The sequence below is a fragment of the Giardia intestinalis genome, chromosome 2 (genome assembly GCF_000002435.2).
Source record: "Giardia intestinalis strain WB C6 chromosome 2, whole genome shotgun sequence".
NCBI classification, from domain to species: domain Eukaryota; phylum Fornicata; order Diplomonadida; family Hexamitidae; genus Giardia; species Giardia duodenalis.
In genome coordinates this window covers 1,278,775-1,294,013 of record NC_051857.1, presented here as the reverse complement: position 1 = coordinate 1,294,013, position 15,239 = coordinate 1,278,775, and the positions used below count along the sequence as shown (strand labels likewise).

The window sequence follows — 15,239 nt, the reverse complement described above, 5'->3', positions numbered from 1 at the left end:
CCAAGTGTAACGAAGACGGTGGTGGAGGCAGTCACCGGCGCAAGGCAATGAGGCGTATGGCTCAGCACAACAATTCGTTTTTAGAAGCCCTAGGCCTCCAAGACGAGCATAGCATACTGTCTGCACATGCAATTCCTCTTTCACGCTGCTTACTCCTATGAGCAGTTGCGATACATCGCATGCCAGAAAACGGCGTAGAGGGTTCCCAGACTATTGGACCAGTAGACCGAACTGACAAGGGTAGCTAGCCATGCATGCAGAAGCTCTGTCCTGGGGGCAGTGGGTGCGACGGCTGCCTCAAGTTTTTTAGTATCCAGACACAGGCTAATTACGTGTATATCGAGGGGTCGTTCTGGCTGATCTGGCTATGGCTGCACAGACGATGCAGAGCAATAACCCGGTCACCACCTCAGTTCCCTGTCTGTTCTGAGCTCCAAGTCACGACCAACCAGCGAAGAATGATCTTCTTCGCCCTACATAGAGCTCTCCTAGACAGATATGCTCCCAGGTGTGGCTAGCCAACATTAGGGGCTACTCGTAGCCGGCGTTCCTCAATACTTGCCCAGTCTCACTTACATCTGCATTCACTTTGGACGCCAGAGGATGCTGGGCTAAACATGTATTTACAAAGGGCACATATGATGACAGAAGGACGTAGTCATCTCCTGAACTTCCCTAACTTAGTTGGGCAACGTGCCCTTCAGAATGCACGATGGAGCTCACTGGTAGATGCATCGTCACAGCTTCGATGTCTTAGAATGCTTGATTGGCCGACAGTGATAACGCTCCTCTTCTGCCATATAATCTGCCGCTTCCTGTCTAAGGGTATTGATCACTAACTATGTATAGCACTTTTCTTGGTTGCCATTATAGGTGTACCTCTTGATACTTGGGTTACCTGTTCTTCGCTGCACTGTTCTATTATCCCCTGCGGCAGGAGCTATATCGAAATCCTTGGTCGGCATATCTTGGGATCACCTCCCGCGCTCATATCGTCGTAGAGCACTGGTCCCCAGGCTGCCTGTGGCCCGTTACGAGAGCTGTGATGCATGATCGCACACAGAGTGCCTGACTTAATATGCACCTGTCCACCGATGTACTCTGACACTTGCTGATGAGGACGCGTCGCTACAACCACGCAAGTGTTTACACATCCTAGCAGCTCGCATGCCATGTAATATAGAACCTTCCTGCCTGGCACGGGCTCCATGATACTAAGACCCTAGAAGGGTACCATGGATGCATTCAGTCCTATTTAGAGAGGAGACGTGGTACGAGAGGGTTGGCCGCTTCTAAGTGCTGCCTAGGCTAGTTAAAGGCCCGCATGAAGGCCTCTCACCGCATGATCAGCACGATGTCCTACCTTCTGTCACAGATGTGAGGGTTGGTCCGCTGAGTCAGCATCAAAGCAGAGCACCACCCAACAGTGTAGGCGAGACTCATAACTGTGCTCGTACATGTACACGTTGCTCGACCGGTTGGTGCCCATGCCCCTACGCCCTGCTCCTTCGCTGTGCAATTGCTCCAATCGAGGCTACTAAAGCGTGGGTCCAGTAGCCACTATGCCCGTTGTACCGACAACGACAGCATGCCGCTTGCTGTAGGCGCTATCTACATCTAGGTATGCCCTCTGCCGTTGTGCTGCAGCTGGTGTGCTATACGATCTATATAACGCTTCATGCTTCAGCGACCCTTGGGAGTGTTGTCCTCCTGCCATCTTGACATCGAGTCCAATAACTGCCTGACAGAGCTCTCGGCTTGTGTGACCCTATATGGTAGTCTTGATGGGCACACAAATGTGTAATAGTTATGCTGCAAGATCCAATAACAGCCACTGGCCACTTCATATTGATGTGAGATACTAGACAGAAGCAGAGGTGGAAAGTCCCAGAGGAGCCATATCATTAGATCCACATATACAGAGAGGCTCATCTGTCACTCTACGAGGACAGGGCCCTATGCAGAGCATCAGCAAGCAATGTCACGGATAATACCCTGACTGTGTAGCCGCAAGGTGGCCGATGATGAAGTACTGTTACATCTATCACAGAAATGGACGGATTGGTAGGTCAGGCAATGATGGTCTATCCTGCGATGGGCTGGCATGAGATTGTGTATGACTGGAGGTCACTTTTTTGTTATGCCTACTGTCGAAAGCCAGCTCATGAGATGGACAATCTTGGAGTGGTCAGCCCCCACGTTCTCCCAGACATCAAGACTGTGAGGGTCTCCGTGAGTTCTTATGTCCTCATCCAGTCATGTTGGCTGTTTTCAGAAACAACCATAACTGTCGGGCCTGTTCGGATGCCACACCCCTGCAGGCCTCGGTGCTTTGAGCAGGGCTTCCAGGCTGCATGCGTGCGTGGATGGACACCAGGTACGTCACTCATTCTCTACTTTCTGAGCCTGCTATGACAGGGGTGGCCTTTATTAGCTTGAATTAGCTATGCCTCCTGGCGTCCTACGCCGGGAGTTGCAGGGCCCAGACAGTTGTCTTATCTACACTATGGTTGCTATAATGGCGGGTATATGATCACAGCCCTGATGGGATCATCTTCGCTGTCCTGGCGGACCTCCAACTCTTCAATGGGATAGATACGGGGCACCATCTATCGACACTTCCAGCGAGAGTGACAGGCGCAGTACTCTCGATACCAATGATGGATCTACAAGAGGGAGCAGATCTTCTGCATGCCCCTGCCAGGAAGTGGCGCTGACGTGGGCCAAACGTATTGTCCCCGAGATGTCCTTGGAAGGTTGAGACCTCTGCTGATAGCAATCAAGGACTGGGCCAGCAGGTAACTCTAGGAGGATTCGGGTCCAGCTTCAGCCAGGAGTGTTTGTAAAGCAGCACCCGTGCAGTGAGGCTTCGGGAATCATCCAAGTGGCGCTATCCAAGGACCACTTCCTCGAGAGAACAGAAGGTTAGGGGACCGACCCCCGAAGGGCACTCTTGCAGTCTACTGGACAGCAGAGAGGGCCAGAAAGCCATGACCGCCTCTGGATCCACAGCTCTCCTATCATAGAGACACTGGGATGGTCAGAGCGCGCCCCTCAAGAGGGACAGGAAGTAACATAGTGGCACAGTACTGATGCTTATGGGATATGGCTGACGAACACTTGACCTCTGATAGATACGAGGTGTGTGCTGAGAGCAAGGTGTCTGGATTGGGACTGTTATGCCTCTCCAGAGAAAAGACAGGAGACGCCACTATAGATGGGCATATGTCTGAAGGAGACACACAGGGCGGTGGCTGCTCTGCTGGCAACAGAGGGCAATCCGAAGCATGCAAGTCTTAAACAAAGAAACGTGCATTCTGAAGAACTATCGACGCTAAGAAACGAGCCAGTTCTCTGCATCACTCAGCAGAGGAGTACAAGAGCTGCTACTCCCTCTTCAAGCTTTCCCACTCAACTTAGACTTCCCTGGCTTCCAATTACCACATGAACTACTGAGAATGCTAACTGTTCTTCCAATCCACAATAGTTGCGGAGCAATAGCAAGCTTCGTTTGAGTGCAACACTAAGCAGCGTAATATATGCAAAGACAGCTCTTAGCAGTCAATGTAAGGTATCATCCTGGTAACCAGCATCACCCTCGAATCAGCCATTCAGTGGAGACAGGGGTCTAATACGGCAGAGTTGGGCCATAGACAGGCAGTGGGTGTAGGAGCTATTGTAGACAGACACCGCCCCTAAGAACGCCAGAGGGGAGCTCCCATCAGTCAATGTGTTTCCAGAGCCACGTCTTTAGTGAAGCATGACCTCCCGCAGTAAGACTTTGCAGGGGTCACCTGTAGTAATTCTGGATGCTTTATGGGATGAAGCAGCTTATCCGCAGACCTCACAAGACCGGGGCTGCCCACATAGCCACTAAAGTGAGAGAGTGTGATTGCACGGAGCAGCGCTGTGTCTGCTCCTCCATCACTTAGCGGCCAGATGACTGCTCTCAGGCTGCGCCTCTGCTCATAAGTGTCCAAGGGTTCCTCTAGCGATTGTCTCGTTGGCTAGTTAACTATGGCTGTCATGGCGACATAGATCAATAGTGCATGCGTTGCGTTACATTTTGCTAGAGCAGATGGAGGCATGACAGATCAATCCAGGAGCGTCTTCTCACTTCGCATGAAAACGCGGATCTACACACTAGGGGTGCATTCTCATAAACAGCTTCCTCTTCCATGACTCAGAGTTATCAGGCGAGCGATGGCGCTTCGGACCCATCTGCCTCCTCTATGCGAGAGTTACCCGATAGACCTGAGTCGCTGCCAGAAGGTGTGCTTTGCAGCAGACAGAGTATCTCGTGTCTCAAGTCTGTCTGGCCGTACTAGGGAACGAAGCCATGCCGCTAAGCCTCAGGGGATCGGAAAGCACTCCGCGGCCAGTGTGACTCTTGTGATGTTAGCTTTTAGGCTATGGAGGAGCCCTTGGCCTCGTGGTCTTTGCATTATGGGTTCACTCAGTTGGCTGTCTTACTCAGATGAGTAGAACGCGGTGCCTTCTGCAAGTCCCTATACTGCGAGTTCACGCTAGGATCCATTAGTATCTAGTTAGTTTGATAGGAGTCTGCTCTTATCTCCACAGACTTGTTACTACAGACAACTCACTGTATTGACTCTATGGTGACGCAAGTATTCCAAAGCTGGGGAACTGTCTGTTAGAGCTACCGGTCCCGGCCTTCATTAAACTTAGGATTGCCTCATCAAAGCCTCCACACACTACGAAGCAGGCTTCTGCCCGTCTGCTGTGTACCCATGGTCGCCCTTAGACTTCGTGTGCCAGACCCTGCTGTTAGAGGATGCGCCTCTACATAGACTAGCCAACGGCTTGCCAATTAGGTGTCCGCCCTCATCCATCCGGATTGGTGGGTCTGTTTGTGGCTATGCCTGAGTCTGTTCTCTGCCGCCGCGTCCTCTCGAGCTGTGGATATCCTCTGTCCTCGAAGTGGTGCTACTTCAAGCTGTCACAGTAAGTGGCGGCTCCTGCAGCCAGTGGAGTCAGCGTCTTTTAGGCTCAGCATGCATCAGGGCCTCAGAGGCAGCGACCTCCATCTACCATGGCTAGTAAATGCCTTCCATAGAGCTTATGCGATGACATGGCCTTCCAAGTCGTAACGCCTAGGGTTGTGGATGGATGCAAGCGATTGCTCCAGAGAGCCACCGTGGCTGCTTTCAGGGAAACGAAGACAGCAAGCAGGAGCAGCAAACCGTAGAGCAACACGTAGGCACGGGCTGGGTCGCGCTCATTCCTTCTACACTAAACTGGATCGTCTCTCTAAAAGACTTAGAGAGACGCAGCAGTGTCTCCACGACTGTAAAGCAACCCTGGTCAATTACTAGGCTTGTAGGAGAAACAAGCAGCCAGACGCCGTAGCTGCTATCCGAGTAAATCCCTCACGCAGGTGCCATATTGGGCGCTCCTTCGCCTGTTCACCATCCGAAGTCTGGGAATCGAGGTTCGGATGTTGTCCCATTTTGACGACAAAGGAGGATGCTTCTTCTCTCAAGGCGATAGAGAAGGCGACTGAAGGCATGTAGCTGGTGATGGCGCCAACCTCTCATCATGCTAAGCTGACGCTGGCCAGGATAATCGCCCGCTTGTCGAGATGGACCCACACGTGACCTATGTGAATCCCTCGACGGGTGGGTCGGAGAGGCCCTTGAGGGAATGCTTGGTTCGGATAAAAGTGGGTAGCGCTTCTGCCTGCCCATAACTGGTTGGAGGAAGGAACCCTAGAGGCACCGCGAGGAGCGGCAGCTTCCAGGGGAGGCGGGCATAGGAGTTCTTCCGCCGGAATCGAGGGCATCCGATCTTGGACTCTAGGTTCGGATCTCAGCCGATGCAAGGGCGAGAGATACCCGCTTGCCCAGGGAGGCGGTGGCTCGCATGGGAGACCACTCAGATAGCAGGTAGCAACCCCGCCCCGGTGAAACGGAGAGTAAATCTCTCAATATATCAGCTCTGCCACCTGCTCTGCCCAGCAGTTCTGTCAGACCAGACGTCTTGCTTCGGCGTTGACTCATGTGGGCAGCCTTCATATCCGTAATAAGGTGACAGAATGCCAGCCGGCTGCTGTGGCGAGAGACCTCCCGTGGTCCGCTGACGTTTTAGACCTCAATGAGAAATGGATAACTCCGCGGCATGCCTCCCCTCCGGACTGGACTGGGTTCCCAGGCCTCCTTTTAGAGTCTTCTGCATCACGGAGCTGTACTAAATAAGCAAAACCCTACGCTGTCCAGTACGGGCGCTTCTAAGATGCGTAAATAACTGTGTGGCTGCAGCGACGCGTCTCCATCCACAGGCGTCGGCAAGCCAGAGGGCACGCCGGCAGGCAAGGCATCCGGAGCGGAATAAGCCCCGCATTTGGTCATATAGTGTGGCTCTCACAATGGCTGGGGACGACCTGAGGACCAGTGCTCTACGACGATATGAGCGCGGGAGGTGATCCCAAGATATGCCGACCAAGGATTTCGATATAGCTCCTGCCGCAGGGGATAATAGAACAGTGCAGCGAAGAACAGGTAACCCAAGTATCAAGAGGTACACCTATAATGGCAACCAAGAAAAGTGCTATACATAGTTAGTGATCAATACCCTTAGACAGGAAGCGGCAGATTATATGGCAGAAGAGGAGCGTTATCACTGTCGGCCAATCAAGCATTCTAAGACATCGAAGCTGTGACGATGCATCTACCAGTGAGCTCCATCGTGCATTCTGAAGGGCACGTTGCCCAACTAAGTTAGGGAAGTTCAGGAGATGACTACGTCCTTCTGTCATCATATGTGCCCTTTGTAAATACATGTTTAGCCCAGCATCCTCTGGCGTCCAAAGTGAATGCAGATGTAAGTGAGACTGGGCAAGTATTGAGGAACGCCGGCTACGAGTAGCCCCTAATGTTGGCTAGCCACACCTGGGAGCATATCTGTCTAGGAGAGCTCTATGTAGGGCGAAGAAGATCATTCTTCGCTGGTTGGTCGTGACTTGGAGCTCAGAACAGACAGGGAACTGAGGTGGTGACCGGGTTATTGCTCTGCATCGTCTGTGCAGCCATAGCCAGATCAGCCAGAACGACCCCTCGATATACACGTAATTAGCCTGTGTCTGGATACTAAAAAACTTGAGGCAGCCGTCGCACCCACTGCCCCCAGGACAGAGCTTCTGCATGCATGGCTAGCTACCCTTGTCAGTTCGGTCTACTGGTCCAATAGTCTGGGAACCCTCTACGCCGTTTTCTGGCATGCGATGTATCGCAACTGCTCATAGGAGTAAGCAGCGTGAAAGAGGAATTGCATGTGCAGACAGTATGCTATGCTCGTCTTGGAGGCCTAGGGCTTCTAAAAACGAATTGTTGTGCTGAGCCATACGCCTCATTGCCTTGCGCCGGTGACTGCCTCCACCACCGTCTTCGTTACACTTGGGCTGTACCTGCCCAACAGACTGAGCAGAGATTACAGAAGCTTCTCTAATAATGCACACACGCCGCATAAGGTCTGATGATAGAGTGGACACCGCCTGTTTGAGCTGTCTGCTATTGATGGAAGACAGCACTTGGTTGCATCAGAAATGCCTCTGTTTAAGCATAGAGTCTTTATTGCTGTTCATCCATTAGCTATAGCGATAGCTGTATACCCAGAAAGGCCCTGCAAAGCACTCTACTGCCTTTCAAGGTAAGACACAATCCCCAGACTTATAACTAAAAACAGAAATCTATGCACCAAGTGTCACAAGCCTAGTGTGCTGACCGGCCTAGATTACAGTGCACTCGCCAAGGGCCCGTGCACATGTTTGGATGCCCATTGCTGGTGTTAGACGGGCCTGCAGGAAGGCTTTGCCTCTAGTCGCACTCACCTTATAACACCTAGCCCTTCGTGACACACCTCAACAAAGAATGATGCTATTTGGGCGTACAGGAGGCTATCCGTGCACGGTGGTTCCTGGAGAGCTGGTTCGCACAGAGAAGGTAGGAATGACCAGCAGATTAGTGGGGCAAGGCTAGCGCTAGAGATGCTAATTACAGATCCGAATTGCAGCAAGGACGCACACGGTGTCTTTTTGGCCTCCGACTCTGAAGCATTGTGTCTACAGATAGGTTGGAGGTTGATTTTTGAGTTTGTGCATTTGAAATACCACAGGCTTTCTTGAGTGTTTGCTTGTTATGAATCTTAAAGGTGTTCGGCTATTTGTCGACGTGTGCATAAAGACTCTGTCGTAGAGGTATACTGTGTAACCTGATAACAGGCAGCATGTTTGCTATCCAGCAGTTCCTCAATTGCGTCTTTCCGCAATAGACGAGCCACCAGATGAGGCTCCCACGATTCACATGGTTGATTTTATAGTGCCATGAGGACTGTCGCCTTCACTTTGACCAAAGGATTGGTGTATGCGTTGCACAGTTTGAAGTACTTGCCAACCAAGGTGGCACAATCAGCTCTTGCTCACCGGCGTAAATCCCAAGCACTCAGTGCTGTTTATATGGGTGTTTTTACTAATTCTGCAAGGGTATATCCCATAACTGTACAGTGCAGATAGAAGCCCTTGCCTGCTATAAAGAGGGCCGGCCAGTTTACTACATTCGAGCATTCCTTGTGCACTCAACAGAGACTTGATAGACCAGATCGCTGCGCACCTCAGCGTCTCTGCCTGCAAGCTGCTTTACGACTCTCTCACTGTCTCACCTCCACATGGTTATCAAACTACCAAGCACTTCGTAACGTCAGCTGATTATTTGAGATATCAAGCTTTCGTATAGTGGGTTGCTCAATGTGACATGAAATCTAGAGGCCACTGACTTTCCTAGCTTGCTGTCCATAAACACTACCATCAATCTTCAGTTCAGTTGACCAGCATACAGCCCATTCTTTGGCACCAGGCAGGACCGGTCTTATTGGAAGGCTCTCGAACACAAGAGTGCCTCCGATAGCAACGCTGCGTGCCTTGCCCAAATGATCACTCTCGGCCACGATTCCAGGAGCTGAGCACTCTGAGCCGAGTAGTGATAGCCCAGGTTGTTTACGGTCCCGCTATTCTTTGCCAGCAGGGAGCGGGCGGCCCGACAGCGCTGGCCGCCTCGACGTTGCCTTTTCTCCAGTGTGCGGGATACTCCTTATGTGAGAGACGCTATGGTATGGTTGGCTGGAGCCGGTCAAGTGGGCGGGACCACCGCTCTGAGGGTGCTGGGACACCATTGCGTGCCCGAAGGCTGTCCACTCCAGTGGGACTATCCCAGATGGGGATGGACAGGCACTGGCTCCTAGATGGGTCTGCGGCCGGCGAGGGACGGTCTCTAAAGTGGTCAGTAGGGCCCTTCAGTGCGTGGGAGTCGACAGGGGACAGGCTCATCAATAGTCTATGGTGCAAGCGGGTTGAGTCGTATGACAGACGGCGCCCCTGAGCAGGGGGACAGTCGCAGTGGGTCGCGATAGAACGCAGCCATCCTCCACGGGGCATCGCTCCTGCCGGGCTTCAACAGTGGAATCTCGGGGGAACAGTGTTCGAGGCATGCGCTGGTGACCCGTGGCTCGGGGCTGCTGGACGTCTCATGGCCCGGCCTCCATTGGGTCTGTTCAAGCATTCAGGAGATCCCTAGGCAGTTCCTTGGCAGACATTGTGACTGGCACAGCAGGGGAGTTGGTCGCCAGGAAACCCTCACATCACAGCGAAGAGCGAAGCATGGCCGCCGTGTAGCCACTACTATGGTACGCCTTGCAGCATAAGGGGGAGACCTATACTGATCAATCCATCTCACAGCCGGCCAGTCACAGAAGCTCGGAGCGGCAGGTCATAAGAGTGGAATCGGTACGACTCCACTTCTCCGCAGGCCTGTGGAGGGCCTTCCCTGCCAGTGCGTCATGCAGCACAGACAGATGCCATGAAGGGGCGGACTGGCGAACGGAGCTGCTATATCTCTGTGTGACAGAGCGTCGAGCCACAATGTTCTACGCATTTTTGCTGATCGGCCTCACGCTTCAACTGGCGACAGAGGAGTGCACACCCGTCTCCGGTGGCGGTCCCGAGACCTGCAAGACATGCGGGGCCACCATTGGGGGAGTGAGCTACTGCTCGCAATGCAATGATAGTGGGTCGGAGTCTGCCCCGACGGACGGCAAGTGCACAACAGACAACGCTGTGTGTAATGCAAAGGCAGAAGGAAAGTGCACCACGTGTACGGGAAGCTCCTTCATGTACAAAGGAGGATGCTATTCAAAGGATACTAAACCTGGCAATGCAGCGTGTACACAAGCAGCTGCTGGAGTGTGCACACAAGCCGCGCAAGGATACTTCCTGCCACCCGATGCTGATAGAGATAATGCACATCAGTCTGCTATACCGTGCGGAAGTGAGGAGGAAGTACCAGCTAAAAACAACCACAAGTATAAGGGCGTGCCGCATTGCACTCAGTGTGACACGCCTGACGTAGCAGCCGATGCTAACGCCAAGGCTGCCACGTGCACAGCATGCGAGAGCGGATACTTTGTAGATAATAGTAAAGGAAAGACATGTACAGCATGTGCAGATAACTGCCTGACCTGCACCGACGGGACAGTCAGCAAGTGCAAGTCGTGCACGGCAGAGACGTACTTCTTAGCAACAGAGGGGAGCGAGGGCCCTTGCATATCGTGCGGAGATGCTACTCAGGGATCTGGTGCTTGGAAGGGCGTCGCTGGATGCGCCAAGTGTACTAAGCCACAGAGTGCCGGCCCTGCAACGTGCACTGAGTGCCAGGCAGATAAGTATCTGAAGACAGAATCGGGGACAGCCTCTTGTGTCAGTGCAGAGGAGTGTAAGGATGGATTCTTCCCCACAGCCGATGCACAAGGCAAGAAGGTGTGTGCTAAGTGCAGCGATACTGCCAATGGTGGCATAGAGGATTGTGCAAAATGCTCTCTCAAGGCAACGTCTGCAAGAGCAGGTCCAATGGTTACGTGCTCTGGGTGTGAGACCAAAAGACTGAGCCCCCTTAATGATGCATGTCTGGAGGAGTGCCCTGCCGGCACATATCCCGATAATCGTGACAGTACCGGCATTTGCGCTTCCTGTCACAATACATGCGCAAGCTGTAGTACTAACGCAGAAACGTCGTGCACGGCCTGCTATCCGGGGTATGTGCTGAGTCGGTCGTCTGGTGACGCAGGAACGTGCATAAAAGAGTGCACGGGAGACTTTATGGCCCACTGCAAGGCCGACGGCTGCTCACTGAACGTCGGAGGCTCGAAGTACTGCGATCAGTGCGAGGATGGGTACGCCCCAGTCGACGGCGTTTGCACTAAGGTGGCCAGCACAGCGAGGGATGCCTCCGGATGTAAGGCAAGTGGCGGGAAATGCACTGAGTGTGGGGCAAACTACGCTCTGTTATCGGGCGGATGCTATAATACAAATAAGGTCCCCGGCAACTCTGTATGCACGTTATCCGTAGGCGGAAAGTGTACTATGTGCGTAGCAAGTGGAGCAGATCCCAAAGGACAAGCCTGTCCTACATGCCCTGATGGTTGTTTGAAGTGTACTGGTAACGTCGGTTCTCAGACCTGTTCTTCCTGCCTTTCTGGATATTATCTTTCTACTAATAAGTGCTTTAGGTGCACAGCAGGCGACGGAGCTAGTGCCAACGCAATCACTGGTGTAGAGAACTGCATAAGCTGTGCCCCTCCAACTGGTGGCAATGGCGGCTCTGTTACTTGCTATGTCAAGAACGATGACAGCAGTGGCAGTGGCACTGGTGGAAGCACGAACAAGAGCGGGCTCTCCACTGGCGCCATTGCAGGCATCTCCGTTGCTGTGATTGTTGTTGTAGGGGGCCTCGTCGGCTTCCTCTGCTGGTGGTTTATTTGTAGAGGAAAGGCGTAGGTACTTAGATAGTAAACGCGTCACTAGTGGTGCAGCTGCCTGACAAGCGGGTGCGCCTCGTATACTTCGCCAGCCAGCCTGCAACCGGGAGCAGGGGTGGCCGCTCCCCTGCCCCCGAGCGTGCTCTGCACAGTGCCGTTGACACCGTCATGGCCGGGGACGGCGCACCCGATATTCCGTGTTCGCTCTTGACGAGCTGCATCGATGCGAGGAGAGCAGTCCAGGTAGTGCGCCACCAGAACCAACCATATAGAGAAAACGTGTTTCCGTGGCTTGTTTGCTTCTGAGGACGTTTGGTGGCTTGTGGGAATTGCTCAGACATCCTTATTTTGCTTCGGTACACTGGGTAAGATCAGAGTTTAATGGCAGTTGAGGCAAGCGAGGGCAGGCCCCTTGCTCCCAGGCAGAGTCCAGAATCCGAAGATCGGATGCCCTCGATTCCGGCGGAAGAACTCCTATGCCCGCCTCCCCTGGAAGCTGCCGCTCCTCGCGGTGCCTCTAGGGTTCCTTCCTCCAACCAGTTATGGGCAGGCAGAAGCGCTACCCACTTTTATCCGAACCAAGCATTCCCTCAAGGGCCTCTCCGACCCACCCGTCGAGGGATTCACATAGGTCACGTGTGGGTCCATCTCGACAAGCGGGCGATTATCCTGGCCAGCGTCGGCCCAGCGTGGCGAGGAATTAGTGCCATCACTGGCTTCAAGCTCTCCGTTGCACCTACACTCATCTTGGAGGAGGAAGCATGAGGTTCTTCTTTTGTCATCAGAATGGTATGACGTCCGAACCTCGATTCCCTGGCTTCGGATGGTGAACAAGCGAGGAAGTTCTTAGCGTGACGCCTGCGTGAGGGATTTACTCGGGCAAAAGTTGGCGAACCAACCCTAGTGGAACAAGAGTAAGTCGATGCAAAGCGGATTGTTTTATACTATTCTGTCAACAGATGCATCACCCCACAATTTAGAACGATGCAGTGCTTCCTGAGTTATACCTCTGGCTATTATCCACCAACTGTCAAAGTGTTCAACAGTCTAACCAGTGTCTACAAGAAGACATTCTAACAGAACGATGCTGCAAGCTGATACAGAGCGAACACCACAAAGGATTAAAAAACCGCATGTCTAAGAGAAGCCAACCGGGTCAGAAGGACCAGTGCTCGGCTGGTCCTATGGCGCCTGGTACAGCTGATCCTCGGAACGACTCAGGAGGTGGTAGTAAAACTGTGCAGGAGGGATCTGTCAAGTCTGCCACCGAGAGCACAATAGAGCGGCTTGGGACTCAGCCAATAAGTTCACTTCTTTGGGGGACATCCATACCGTACCTTATCACCAATCTTCTGAACGCTGTTGCCTACTTTTCAGACTACAATATAGCCATTTTTTATACGGGACTCGAAGGCCTCCGTGCTCAGGCTATTCTCTATGGAAGTGACCTTCTCTTTGTTATTGTACCGTGCCAGGCCTTTGCAGGCGTCGCAGTTAACATGCTGAGTCCTGCCTTGGCTGCCAACAAAGTCATCATGGCCAATGTGATTTTCAGCCACTACGTTCTTGCATCTATGTTCTGGGCCGTCCTGATTTGCGCTATCATGGTCCCGTTAGGACATCGATTACTCTCAGGGGTGGACTTGACCTGGGGAACGGAATTTGGTTCATATTACAAGATAATGTTCGGCCTGGGCGTCTTCTTAACTCCTTTTAGCATCGGGTTTGGAAATTTCCTTGCTGCGGAGAATCGCTGCTTTCTGAACATCATGCGCTCTCTCGCCCTCTCCATCCTCTTTGTGCTCTTTGACCAGCTTTACTACTTCTATTTCAAGATGGTATATCCCGAAGGAACCTTTATCTTACACGCCTCTGCATGGAGCTTTGTCACTGCACACTCTCTGGTAGCTGTTTGGATGCTGTTTATAATGTTTCGCAAAAGCATCTTGGATATGCCTCTCAAGGGAGTACTTAAGCTCAATTTAGGTGTCTTTTACAAGTATCCCTGTTGCTATAAGAAGCCTGACCCTTTTGTTTTTAATTGGAAGCTGTTTCTGGGGATTGTTTTAGGGGCGCTTGGGCCCTACTTTGGCATTGCCAGATTGGGCATGCTCCTTATCAACACTAGTGCATCTTTAGGAAAGTATTACACGTCTGAATATAAGCTCCAGCTCAGCAGGGCGTCTTATCTTACTTACGCTCGCTTCCTTGACCTATACGGCTCAGTCACAGAAGCCTTTATTAAAGGATTTTCGGCAGTTGTCTCCTACAATATAGCCACCAAGCGCTATGGCCGTGCTAGCGAAATAATGATGGCAACAGCCCTTTGGAGCACGGTCCTTACTGGTGCCTTAGCTGCTGTGTCCCTGGTCTTTCAAAAGCAGCTCATATCGTTTCTTCAGCCAAACATGAAAAACGTTCTTTCCACCGAGGACTATCTAATTTTCCAATCCTATTTGCCCAGTCTTCAAAAGTTTTTCCAAATGGCAATTTTGTCCTGCATTTGGATGTCTCCCTACTACATTGTTATTATTCTTTCTACAATTGAAAAGAAGATAGCCATTTCCAGCGTGCTTTCTACGACTAGAACTGTAGCATCTATGGTAATGGTCTCAATAACCTCTAGCTTCATTCAGGACGATGTCGACTGCAGTTTCATCCTTGCTCTGGGAGAGGGGGTCGTAGGCGCACTGGGAATTATCTTCTTCGTGTACTACATTCTGAAGTACAAGTATTTCGCCGCTGTCGAGGAATACCGAATACTGACCCATAGCTTAGATGCACAGCTGGGTCTGATAGATGACTTGGAAGAGGACAGGCCTAATTCTGACATAACTAGTAAAATACAGGAAAACACGATGGTGACTGAGCTTGCAGAGTCCATCAGAAACGCCAGTTTCGACGAAATGCCCTTAACGGCACGTTCAGGGGTGTCTGTTACCAGCAATAGAACACACGATACGTTATCTTCCACTCGGCGCCTAATGCACATCAGGCAAGAACTTTTGAATAACCAGGGCCGGAGTAGACCCGTTTCAGGGATTTCCTCGCACTCTCATGCAAGTAGGCTGACAAGAAACCCCATGGCTCAGATTACACTGGCTATTCCAGAAGATAGAGAAGGAGTAATTTACAATGATGAAGACGGGGAAGGAGGCTCTGCCATCAACCAAACTGAATGGGACCAAATACGTAAAGCTTACAGAGACGAACTGGATAACGAGCTCGACGATCTCATCAACTTTGAGAAGAAAAGGCAGAGGCTCAGTGCAGAGGAGCAAAAAGCTGCTCGCTTACAAAAACGGATGGAAGCTATGAATAAGCGAGAGCGATCCCATATGTCTTCTACTCCCAGAACATCCAGGCCATCACGCCATAGTTCTGCAAGAAGTAAGTCTAATGTGTTGGACTAGCTGGAC

At 51.9% G+C, this 15,239-nt stretch overlaps 2 protein-coding genes across 2 annotated transcripts; both read left to right on the top strand.

Moving 5' to 3' along the window:
• Nucleotides 1-9,928: 9,928 nt before the first annotated feature.
• GL50803_0050359 (VSP) lies at nucleotides 9,929-11,839 on the top strand (the record flags this gene model as incomplete). Its single annotated transcript, XM_001708545.2, has 1 exon — nucleotides 9,929-11,839. One exon carries the CDS (start codon nucleotides 9,929-9,931, stop codon nucleotides 11,837-11,839), a length of 1,911 nt encoding a protein of 636 aa, XP_001708597.2.
• A 1,114-nt stretch (nucleotides 11,840-12,953) lies between these two features.
• GL50803_0031295 (DinF protein) lies at nucleotides 12,954-15,233 on the top strand (the record flags this gene model as incomplete). Its single annotated transcript, XM_001708546.1, has 1 exon — nucleotides 12,954-15,233. The coding sequence occupies one exon, from the start codon at nucleotides 12,954-12,956 to the stop codon at nucleotides 15,231-15,233; it is 2,280 nt and encodes a 759-aa protein (XP_001708598.1).
• Between the last annotated feature and the right edge of the window lie 6 nt (nucleotides 15,234-15,239).